Source organism: Nuphar pumila, chromosome 4, assembly GCF_984573655.1.
Source record: "Nuphar pumila chromosome 4, dmNupPumi1.hap1.1, whole genome shotgun sequence".
NCBI lineage: Eukaryota > Viridiplantae > Streptophyta > Magnoliopsida > Nymphaeales > Nymphaeaceae > Nuphar > Nuphar pumila.
The window spans coordinates 117,169,310-117,182,423 of record NC_143252.1 but is presented as its reverse complement, the minus strand read 5'-3'; the positions used below and the strand labels follow the sequence as shown (position 1 = coordinate 117,182,423).

General features: G+C 35.4%; 1 protein-coding gene across 2 annotated transcripts in view; it reads left to right on the top strand.

Moving 5' to 3' along the window:
• Positions 1–483: 483 nt before the first annotated feature.
• The window catches only part of LOC149840767 (uncharacterized), a 60,351-nt gene continuing 47,720 nt past the window's right edge, over positions 484–13,114 (top strand). Inside the window, exons 1-2 of one of the 2 annotated variants that reach the window (XM_090003307.1) lie at positions 484–1,093; positions 11,189–11,228. In XM_090003307.1, coding sequence (XP_089859433.1) covers positions 749–1,093; positions 11,189–11,228 — 385 coding nt within the window. In that variant the 5' untranslated portion in view covers positions 484–748. The remainder of the gene's footprint in view (positions 1,094–11,188; positions 11,229–13,114) is intronic. The other variant, XM_090003308.1, reaches the window with a different exon arrangement.

The window sequence follows — 13,114 nt, the reverse complement described above, 5'->3', positions numbered from 1 at the left end:
CATAAGGCAACGAGCGACAACTCTAATCGCATTGAAAGACCTGTTCCATGAACGAAAGATCACAGATTCGAAAATCTGGCTTCTTAAGCCACCACTGTTCAAAGATGAAAGACCTAGTAGAGAAAAACCCTTTTCTCTAACAAGTAATGACCTCACTATGGTCAGAGACAAAAGGATGAAAAAAAAGACAGGTGATGTCGAGAAAAATCATTAGAAGATTTGGGAAGACAAGCATACGGTCTAGTAGTCTGCAGCACGAACAAGATCGTCTATTAGACCACGAGAAAGCCTCATCGGCAAGAGAAACGGGATAAAGTTGGTATAGTTTGACAAAACCCCCAAAACCGCACATAGATGTTGATGGAGAAAAGAAAATGTTAAAATCATGAATGAAACAAGCAATTAACTCAAATCAGTTAAAAAATCAGAGCTAAGGTAAAGACGATTGAGACCATAGACAAAAGTGTCATCGGAGACCCTAGAGAGAGAGTTTTTTCTCATTCCGAAATCTTGCATGCAAGAACACGAATTTGCCCTTTCCTCCCAAAGCCCAAGTCCTCTCTTCCCTCTTTTTTCTTCTTCCTCTGCGTGCTACCAAGCCATCTCCAAACAAAACCCAAACACTATAAGAGAGAGAGAGAGAGAGAGAGAGAGAGAACCAATCCGGGTTCTGTGTTTCTTCCGGATCGCCACATCTGAATAGGGCTAGGGCACGCCAACCGACATCATCAGTAGGTCGGCCAAACCAATGGATGGTGGCCTTCACCATCAGCCCCACCGGCATATGAGGCCCATGGAGCAGCACCAGCACCCGCCACCGCCACCTCCTGGGACCCCCTGGTACTCTGCCCAGTTCCAGTACCACCCCCCTCATCCTTATCATCAGCAGCATCACCCCCACCCTCTCCAGCCCCAATGGGTTCCGCCTCCCGACCACCCACAGATGCAGTTTACGCACCCCCATCCGCCTCCGCCGCCGGTTCAGGCACATTACGGCGCGTACCCTCCGCCGCCACACTACTACCCGCCACCTCCGCCGTCTCGGCCTTTGCCGCCTCCCCAGGTTACTCAAATGTATGGTCAACCAGATCAGGTGATAACCTTTCTGCTTGCAAGATTGCATTCCTAGGGCTGGATGATGTTTCCTTTTCTGTATCCAATTTCTCCTATGCCTTGATGATGCTCCTTCTTATCTCAGTTTTTCTTTTCTGTTTCGGTTTGGTTGAGAACTAGTTGATTATGCTGTCGCTATTCGAATAGAATGAACTGATCTTTGTGGGCATACAAGCATTTGGATTGCTTTGGTTATGCTCTCATGTTTGTTAGATTGCTTCGGATACATTCTAAAGATGCTGTCTTTGTACTCTGTATTGGTTATGTGAGTTGATGGGATGCATTTTTCCTTCTTCATTTTCTACACGTCCATCCGTTCCTTCCTAGTTAATGTTTTTTATTGTTAGAAATTGATTTGTTCCCTGATCAGTGCTTTGTAATTCTCGATACAGAGGTAACAATTATGTGATTGTGGCAGTTGAAGGAGCTCTGCTTCTGTTTTTTTTCTTTTTTCTATTTCATCTTGTTCAGTGATTTCCAATGCTCAGGCCTGATGTTCTGCCTTTTTTTCTTCTTTTTTTCGCTTAAGAGGCTAGCAAAATAGAAGCTTTTGTACTGTCAAGACATCCTTGTTACTTGCTTTTTTACATGAAAATTTAATGTATTTCAATCACCCAAACAAAATATAGCAAGAATTCTGTGGTTGAACATTATAATATTTCACTGAAGATGATACCAGACACCTCTTATCAATATGCATGTGGTTTAATGTGGACAAATGAATCTCTTTGCATGGAGTGGTCACTGTGACCTTGTTGGATACACAAAATCCATATGAATAAAATTACTTCTGTTCATTCCTTTTCATTTTGAGGGTTGGGAGACATGTTGAGCCAACAAACTTTCATAGGAAAATACTATTTGTTTCATGGCTAAATGCTCCAGTTGAAATATCTTGGGAGAAAATAACTATTTGCTAAATGCACGGTGAAATGATTCTTTTCAGTTATTTGTTCTTTTTTTTCTAAAGCAATCTGCCGATTATGGTATGCAAGATTCTTGGTCTTGGGGAAATAATGTTGTAACATTAGCATATCTTATCTGGACAAATCTTATTCATTGGTTACCTTTGACTATCCCTTGATGGTGCCATTTGAAAATAGAGAAAAAATTCAGCACTTTGCGTGCTTGTCTCTGTGCCTTATGTGAAACAAACCCTTGTGCATCAACATCTAAATTTTTGTTAGATGGTAATCTATGTCACATGGATACAGATGCAGGCACGGGACACAATGTGGATATGCTTGGTGTGATCCCATAATTTTTAGAAATTAGGGCATGGGACATAATCGTACACACACATATTTGTATGTATGTGTGTATAAAGCAACAATTCTAAATCACTATAATTAGAAACATCAAATAATGAAACTAAGTTGAAATTGAAATGTAATGTAATTGATGATATATTTTAAAAGAAAAAGAACTCAAGTGAATACAAAATAAGACCAAAAACGAAAATAAACAAAATTAATGACACAATGTTGACTGTATGTGAAACTGGTCCTAGAAGTGTCCGGGTGTCATGCTGCATCGACACGGGATACACATGCTAAGTGAAGTGCTCGTGTGTCATAAATGGTAATGATTGTAATTCTTATTGTAGTGGCTGCGATTAAATCTTCTCCATGCTGAATGCAAACGGAGTTGTGGATGAAGCAAGATGCCATGATCATATTACTTTTTGTGTCTTAATTGGGTATCTTTTAAAATTAGAAAGTAGACATTCCTTTTATGATGTTATGGTTGATGATTGTTATCTCTTAACTCATGATAGTGATAGCTAATAGCATGATCAAGGTCCAAGAAATGTTTCATGTCATTGTACTCAAACAACATAATATTTGCCTACAAATAAGTTGAAGTAAATGAAAATTGAACATAGTATAAAATATACATAGATAGCGGTTTGCGAATTATTAGGAAATTGTTGTTTTTATAAATCTTTTTGTACATGTGAATTGGTTGCTGATCAGTACTAACTTGCATATATAAATGAAAGTAGAAGGTTGAATGTGCATACACAGCACATTTTGTGATACATAATGATGCCGATTTATATATCGATTTAAATTTCATTACAAAGTACAAACTACAATTGGAATATGCATATTGTCCAGCACAGTCCTAAAATTATAAACATATTATATATTATATATCGAATGAGTAATGAGATATTATTTGAGCACCAAATGTGTTAAATACTTTTCTTGCCTTAAAGCTTTTGTGGTTGGGGTCAATAAAGATTTTCAATGAGGCATTGTTATTGGGAGGCAATAGAAAAACTCTCTCTAATTCAATTATGGGATTAAGAACATGTTAAAATGCTACAATATTGCCTTTTCAAAATGTCAAAGACGGTTAGCAGATAGACTTCAGTGCATCATGACCTTGCGAAAATCCTTTTTAAAGTTGGGAGGTTAAATTCAAAAGATTAGGTTTGAGACTTGGAAGAGGAAAAAATATATATGTGTGTGCATGTGTGCATGCGGCACATGTAGTGCAAGCTAGTTAAAGGTTTGGATTTTTGTCTTTGATTAACAACGACAAAGGTGCACACTTCATAGTGAGCTGTGGCCTCAATTAGAGATGTACCTTACAACACTTTGTATGTCATCCATGCACCTTGGCTTGAATCATATGCCTTATATTTCCAATCAGAATTTGATTAGTATGTTTGGAACAGATCTGGAGCATAGTCACAAATATTTGCAATATTTTGAAATATCACAAAAAAATGAAAAAATATCAAAATAAGAAACAATGCTCTTAACACGATATTTTCAAAATAACACCAAACTTGATTTTATCACGGTTTAATCACAATATATTAATACCCAAAGGAAAAAGGGGTAATGTGTCAATGAAATTCCTTTTGATGATGAGGGGAGTGGAGGCCCTTTTATAGATGGAAAAAGGGTCACCCCTCCTTCCATTCATTGATATGGGACTAAACAAAGAGGACATGGGAGGCTTTTTTAATAATAAAACTATAGCCACCTCTCTATCTACTCGTTAATGTAGGTTTAAATTCCCAAAACACACACACTCTCTCTCTCTTTCATGTGATGTTCAGCTCCAACCTCTTTTTTTTAGTTAGTGGCTTAATAAATTTTAAACGAATTTATATAACCAAAATTTCCCCAAGTGTTTTCTGATAAGAATAAATGTTCTAAAATAGCTGGAGATTTTCTCATGCTGAGAAAATCACAAAGATTTATGACTATAATCTAGAGGGTTGTGATCCCCCATCTCATCTCAGTAAGTTCCAAGTTTGGTTAGATTTTCTCATACCGAGAAAATCACAGAGATTTATGAATATGATTTAGACAGTTGTGCTCCCTCATCTCATCCAACCAGTAAGTTCTAAGTTTGATGTTTGTTGGCCACTATGTCACATGGTGGCAGATGTGGGAAAGGGACACAATAAGAATATGCTTGGTATGACATGTCAGTTTCCGAAGATTAGGAGACAAGGGCACGACCATAGACACATACACACACACACACGTGTGTGTGTAATGCAAACTCTTGAAAATCAATTCTAAATTACTATATTTAAAAACATCAAAAAATGATGTAGCTAAGATGCGTATGCTTAGATGGATGCGTGGAAATACAATAAAAGATAAGATTCGGAACGAGAAGATACGCAAGAAGGTAGGCATTGCACCCATTGAAAATAAGATGAGAGAGAATCGTTTACGGTGGTTTGGACATATTCGGCGAAGGCCTAATGATGCTCCAGTTAGAAGGATGGAGAAATGGGAAAATATATTAGTTAAAAGAGGTTGGGGTAGGCCTAGGAAGACTTGGATGTAGATGATAGGAAAGGATATGAATGCTTTGAACCTCACCGAGGACATGGCATTAGATAGAAATGATTGGAGGAAAAGGATTCATGTGGAAGACCCAAAATGATTTTCTTTGTTGGTTCATATCGCCGACCCCAATTGTTTTGGGATGAAGGTGTAGTTGTTGTTGTTGTTGTTGTTGAAAAACATCAAAAAATGATACTAAGTTGAAATGAAATGTAATGTAGTAATTGATAACAATTTTTAAAAGAGAAGTAAATGCAAAATAAGTAATCAAAATTTTAAAAGGAAACAAAGTTATGCCACAATGTTGATTGTGTTCAACATTGGTTTGACTGTGGCCTTGAAGTGTCTTGGTGTATCCGAGTGTCGTGTTGTAATGTTGTATGGACATGGGATACACATGTTAAGTGAAGCATGTGTGACATAGAGCTGTGGTGTAGAATTTGTATGGCCTTGCCATTTTGATATAGCATTCTCCAATGTTGTGAAAAGCGTTGAGGCGTAGCGAGGCACTCCACCAAAATCTGAGGCGAGGCATAAAGCGTAAGCCTTAATTTTTTTTTGAAAACTTTGAAAAAACTATAAAAAAACTATAAAAAAACTATAAAAAATATCTAAATTATAAATAAACAAAAAATGCTTTATTGATGAAGCAACAACCAACAAGAAATAAAAATTCTCAAATAAATACTAAAAAAATATGAGATTAACATGTAAAAGTAACATTAATGCAACAACTTGATCTACGTAAGCATCTAAGAAATAAAATATGAACATTCATTCAATAAAAAATTAACATTAACAACCAAATACATATTAGCATTAACAACATCATGTCATAATTAGAAAATGCATGTTAGCATTAACAACCGAGTGTTAATATATTTGTCCAAAACTCTTCAAAATGAGTGTTAACATTCACAAGTGCAAATGAAAGACCCCAAAAAATATATAAATGCCTATAGCCTTATGATATGAATTAATGCCTATGCTCTTCTTGTGTCTCGTCCAAAGCTACCGGGAGCGCCTAGGTGCATGGGGAAGCGCGCTTTCTCGAAGCGTGTTTCCCCCTCGCTTCCCCATTTTTTTCATTTTTTAAATTTTTTTTTGTAGTTTTATTTTTTATTTTTTGCTTCCCCCTCGCTTCCGGTTCGCTTCCTAGGTCGCTTCCGAGACGGTTCGTAATTTTCTTCTAAGTCATCCCTCGCTTCTCGCTTTCTAAAATTTTGAAAGTGCCTCGCTTCCCGCTCTCGTTTCCTTGACTAGTAACTCTGGTCTCGTCATCATCAATATCTAAGTCTTCAATGTCATTATATTAGGAATCCATATAAATAGGTTCCTTTTTATCCTTATTCTCTGACTCTTCATCGTCTGCACTTTCTTCCTCCACATCCTCGGTCATTTCTTTTGCTTTTCTTTTCCTTCAATAAAAAATTATGTATTAAATACTTATTTTATCTAATTACAAAAATACATTTATATTCATAGCAAGGTAAAGAGAATATAGTTTTACTTGGATCTCTTAAAGACCTATCTTGCCTAGAACCACCTTGTGAATCATGAGGTGAAGTGACTTTTTCAATAGGCGCATGCTCAATGACATTTATGTCGAAGTTCAGATCCAACCATGAATCCTCCAACCAATTGGGATCTCTAGGCAACACTGGATTTTCCTTCTCCATAATCCACTCATCGTCTAAGTCTATATGATCTAGACATATAGGGTCTTTGGTAGCCCTCATAGTTTTCTATCTTAATTTCATATTGTACATTACAAAAACCAATGCATTCATCTTCTTTTGTTTAAGTCTATTCCTCTATTTTGTATGCACTTATAATTCTGAATAATTGATAATCAGTTATAAAATAATTAAACTTATACAAATGCATTTCAAAAATAAAATACAAAATCACAAGCCAATGAAAAAATACTCCAATTTCTCTCATAGCCCGATACACTACACGTCAAATTAGAATTCGAATTGCAAAATTCATCAATTCAAGATTTTTGTGCCCAAATGAACTCCACCAATCAGATGCATTCAAATAAAACACTAAAAAATTGATAAAAACATTAAGAATGTCATAATTAACAAAAAAATAATAAAACATAAAAAAATATTAACAAATAACAACATAATTGCAAACTTACCAGGACTTTTTAATTTTCTTGTTGTAACGACTGCCTCTCTACCAAACAACCCCTTTGTCTTTTTAAATGCATCGATTTGTGTTGTAATTTTCAACCGAACATTTGCATTAGAAACTAATTTTTCAACACAATCATAAAAGCTACTCATAACTTCTCCACCTGTGTTGAAGTTGTTAGCATAATGAAAATGATGATTTAAATAATAGGCAATTGTATGCAAAGACTTATGAAGTTGCAAGTTCCATCGTTTATCAATGATGTCACAATTAGGTTTATATTTTTTTTAACATTGTTAAGGTTTGAAGCGATTTCTTCCTTTGCTTTATCCATTGCTTCGTAAAAAAATCCCATAACAGGCTCATCTACATCCACTAATCGCAACACTTTCACGAGAGACAGTGTAGCTTTAATTGCATATGATATGACAACAAAAAACTTATGATCATTAAGAACAATATAAGAAATGTTCTTAGCATCAGATTTCTTATAGTAATTAGATGATTTAAAATTTAAAGACAAGAACATCGACTTCAACTCTTTGTTGTAACATCCAATACTATGAAGCGTGTGATATCTTGTGGCAAAACGAGTGATAGCTGAATGTAGAAGTTCTTTGATCTTTGTGAACTTTGTCATTAAATTTAATATCCATGCATGACTATAGATATATCTTGTAATTTTTTTTGCCTTTTTCACTTTATCTTTAAAAAATGATTTCTTTTCAATATCTTCTAACATCAGATCCAATTAATACGCCACACATGGTGTCTAAAACATGTTTTTTCTGCTGTTAACATTTTTCCAGCTGCCACATAATTTGGTGCATTATATGTAATGAATTGCATCGTATTCCTTTCACCAACTTCTTCAAACAACTTACACAAATTTGTAGCAGTTTTTTCCATGTCGCTGATGTCAACGACCTATATTGTCCCATTTGACAATTTCCATATTGCTGATGTTAACAAAAATCCAATGTTTATTATCTTGTAAGATAATTTCTTGGAAAGCCCCCATTTGACCAAAATTTAGGGTTTTCTCACTCGTCTCTCACTTGTCTATTCTGTTCTCTCTCGTCTCTCACTCATTTGCTCTCTCTCGTCTCTCTGCTCGTATGCTCTCTTGTCTCCCACCTCTCCCTATGCTTTTTTGTTCACAAAGAGGCCCATGAGACCACCTGTGTTTGTTTTTGCAACACTAAATGATCCACTGGCTTCTTTATTTACATTATCGTCTGTTGATGATTCAAAATAAATACTCCTCCCAATTAGGAACTTGTTTTGTTCATCCTCTTGCTTCTTTTGCTTCTGATCCCTTAGATGATTCTGAAAAAGCTTTTCACATTAGAACCGCTTCGCACAAGCTTACACCATGTTTCGTGCTAGTTAAGTGATGTTTCAACGTATAGATGCATCATGTAGTCTTTTTATGATAGTAATTGCAAAGTACATTTGTTACGAGTTTGGGATCTTTAATGGGATTTGGAACTTTAGCTCCATGATCCCATCCTACGTCTTTTTCCATTGTTAAACTGCAAAAATGCATATAAGAAAATATATATTAACACAAAAATTTATAAAAACTCAAAGAGTTAAAAAAAGCTGAGACAATGCTTTATATAATCCAATGAATTCATATTCAATAAGAATCAACATACATAACTTAAAAACTAATTAAATAATTGAGAAACAAATTATATAGCTGTGAAAAAAATTGATCATACATATTTTTTATACAAGGGCTGCATAAATTCTATATAAGCCATCTAGATGAACCTATACAAGAATTAACTCATGCTTAGTTCGGCCACAAATTGCTCATGGATTTGCGCCCATAGCTGTTCAACTGTCTACTATGAATACACCTAATTGTACCAAAAAATGCACCATTAGAGCTCCATTGTCCATGACAAATAATAACTAAACACTTATTTTAAAATAATTTATCCTAATAATATTTAATAGTGAATAGGTCATGTTGGCTACAGGATTCTTACAAACATGAAGATAACATAGACATGCTGGATAGAACACGGAATTTGTGAAACTAGGAGTGGTGTTTTGTGTAGAATATACAAAATATAAAATATTCACAACCCCACTGTTCACAGTTTTTAAGATGTGGATGACAGTCTAGGAGATGCTTAAACGACTGTGTTTGAGGAATGTCATGGCAGAATTATGCTACGAATTTCTTTGCTAAGGAGCGTTTGAAAATTTAAATTACTGTGTTTGAGGAATGTCATGCCAGAAAAGAAAACAAAGTAAATCTTCTAGTCTTATTTCTTTCAAGACTGTTTCTTGTTGTTTCTTTTGAATATCACGGGCATGGGCCCTGGATGATGCCCAACTGTTAATAAAAACCAAGCACTGTTCTATGAAATTTTAATAGAATCATAGCAATTTACAAGAAAAAAAGCAAAATAGGCTGTTTGACCAAATGCCAATTTCATGATAAAGTCTGTCTCTTTACCTTAATAATCCCAATTTATGACATCTAAACTTTTGTTTTTACAGTTAACAGTTAATCCTTTTGATGTTGCAAACTTAAAATCCTTGTTCTTTTCTTTTTTTAGGTAACCCAAGGAATGCTATTTTTATAGGTAATCCTTATGATGTTTCGAACTTAAATATCTCATTTGACCGACAAACTTGCATGTTGCATCCATCATCTGCTGTTATCTTCATAAATCAATACTACCTATCAAATTTGATAAAAAGATTGACATTCACAAGTTACGATCATAATTTTAAGCATCTCCTAAACTGTTATCCACATCTTAATCTAATATAAAATATTCAGAATATACAGAATATAAATATTCATAATTTTAAGCATCTCCTAGACTGTTATCCACATTTTAATCTCATATACCGAGGAGCACTCCACTCGCAAGAGAAACAAAACCCCAAGAGAATCCTTTCAAACCCATCTATGTTCTCTCCAAAAAAAACCATCTTTGGAATCAACATACACACAGAGAGAAAAAAAAACAGTACATAGAAATGAGAGAGAGAGAGAGAGAGAGAGAGAGAGAGAGAGAGAGAGAGAGAGAGAGAGAGAGAGAGAGAGAGAGAGAGTCCCTACGCCTGAAATATCTTGCTGGTGGGGGCACGCCCTTTGTGGATGTTCACTGGCGAGAGAGCAGAGGTATTGATGGAGAAACTCGTCACATGGAAGATGCCACCGTAGAGCTTGCTGTGAGTGAGTGAGAGACGAGAGAGAGCAGATGAGCAGAGAGGTGGGAGAGCAAAGAGAGAGAGAGAGAGAGAGAGAGAGAGAGAGAGAGAGAGAGAGAGAGAGAGAGAGAGAGAGAGAGAGAGAGAGAGAGAGTAGGGTCGGGCCCCTGATATATTAACCCTAAATTTTGGTCAAGTGGGGGCTTTCTAGGAAATGATCCAATTTGTGAACTTACTAAGGTTATTCATTCTTTAATACACATAAGGTTGCTCAAACCCCATTGTTGCTCAACAAGAGGGAAAAAGGGATCTTGCCTGTTTTCAGATGTCTTTCATGGGCATATTTCTACCGTTTCTGTTACAGGTTGCTTTTATATGTGTTGTATCTTGAATGAAGAGTGTGTCTACTGCTCTCAGTGAATGTGACTTTTTGTTATAATCACATCCATCTCTATATAAGCTGAGGGTTGAAAGAAACCATATGGGTGAGTGACCGCCTAGTGTCATGCATACTCGGTCTTTCTATTCAACATTTTTTTCCATCTGTCGGCCCAATAGTTGATTTTACCTTGGCAATCATTCTTACGGAATTTAAAGTAAATGTAAGCAACTGATTTTCATTTGTAACACAAACAACACATGATAAATATTGATATTTCATTTATTAGGCTTCAGGTTGCCTTACAGAATCACACTCCTACTAGGAGCCAAAATTTGTGGTGCTGTTCATGTGCTTTCCATTGTGGGAAATATTGATTTCAATTCTGTGCTTGCATATAATCCTATTGAGAGTGCAACTTATAGGTTGCTTAGATTTTTTATCCTTGCAATGTGCTGCTAAAAATATGCAAAAACCAGTAGCATATGATCTTGATGTCTATGATTATTTTTCCAAGAACTTATATTTTAGCCATGAACGCTTGCAGCCATGGAGCAATCCTAGTTGGCCACAAAATCAATATCCAGGTTAGTGCTAGTCTAGAACTTCTTTCTTTATAAGATCTAATTGTTATCGTGAATTGCATGGGGTGCTTTATTTCCTTGATGCATGCCACTATTGGTAAAGATCTTATGTGATGCCTGTGTAGTTTTGTGCCTTAATCATGAAATTTTTATTACATGAGTTTGGGTTCCAATAGAATTACAAGATAATAAAAATTGGATCATTTCCTGGAATTTCCCAAAAATATATGACTTACCAGATTGGCATGGTCTTCAATCTGATTTGCGTGAATTAGTTGGATTTCTTGAACACTATTTTTTTTGATAATTAACACTAATAACTTTTTAAGACAACTGAACTGACTGAAAACATTGGTCAGTTCTACCGTTTTTTTAGTACATTTATTAAACATGGTGGGGTGTCTGTTGATCTAGTGTTGTTTATAATTTGCCAAAACTGGTGTATCTTCACCAATTCCTTTTTTACTTTTTTATATAAAGTTCTCTCAATTATAGTCATAAATATTGTTCTTGGATTTTCTTGAAAGGAAAGCCTAGTGAAATTTAAAGAAAAATTATTTTATTTTAGAAAAATATCAAGATTAATTTGTATTAAGTGTCGTGAAATAGGTTGGACCAGACTACCCAAACTGTGTTTTGCATGTTTGACGTCCTTGTAGTGTTATTCTTGTAATATTGTGTTTGCTACCAAACTGTTTTTGTAACCTGTTTTTAAATATCAACAATTAGGTCAGGTATGGTTAAGAAAAATACGTGAACCTTTTGCAGCTCATAACGCCCTGTCGTCTTCCTCTTCTTCTATCTTCTTTTCTTCTTTTTTGCTCCTATTGCAGATCGGCTCTGATGGAAACTCAAGATCTAACATGGTATCAGAGCGTGGTTGGATCTAGGGCTTGGTATTGTTTTCAAAAGGTATGAACACAGAGATTGATGTCTGCTTTTAATCAGGAAATACCCTTCTTTTAATCAGGAAATACCCTTTCTTCATCGTTTCTTGGTTTTTCTTCTCTGCTGAAATCTCTGTTATCGTATTATTTTCTTAAATACGATCTCTTCTTTCTCATCTGAAACACGCTTCTTTTTTTATTAAAAAAATCTATTCTTCCTTCATTCTTCTGTTCTCGTGTTCTCGTCTGAAACACTCCTCTTTTTTATTAAAAAAAAATCTATTCTTTCTTCATCGTTTCTTGATTTTCTCTTCTCTTTTGGAAACTGTTCACGTGTCTCTAAGACCCATCGTATACAGATTTTGAAACACGAGTTTCTTGAATCCTCATAAGGTTTCTGAAAACTCACGATTCAAGAAAACACAAGTTTCTCTTTTGGAAACAATTTCTTGTGATCCTTCCTCTTAGAATCACGATTTCTTTGATTCTGTTTTCTTATTCTCTCATCTGAAAACCAATTCTTGCTAAGTTTGCATATTGATTCTTGATAAGTCTGAAAAACACGATTTTATTGTGATTCCCGTATAACGATATTTTTTAAGGTCTATTAATGCTAATCGAACGTGGCATGTTGAAATGATCCAGTTCATGAACATTAAAGTGTTATCTTGAATATTCACGTGATCTGATCTCTGTAAAAAAAAAGGATAGCAGATTTTGCAGTTGCAGATCCGAATTCGGTTGTAATAGGTTCACTTGCTTCTTTCTTCGAGTATTTTCCCTTCCTATTCACGTATCCCGTAATCATGGATTCTTCTTCAACTCAGTCCTGTCTGTCCTCGAACTTCCTTAGAAATTAAATAATTTAAATTTCCTGACTTAGAAGAGACAAATAGTTCCTTTTACCAAGAGCCAAGATTTCTTTGGTCATCTGGATGGATCAATTCCAGCCCCACCAGAGTTCATCGCAAAGGAGGAAACATATGCACACGGAGCTGCATC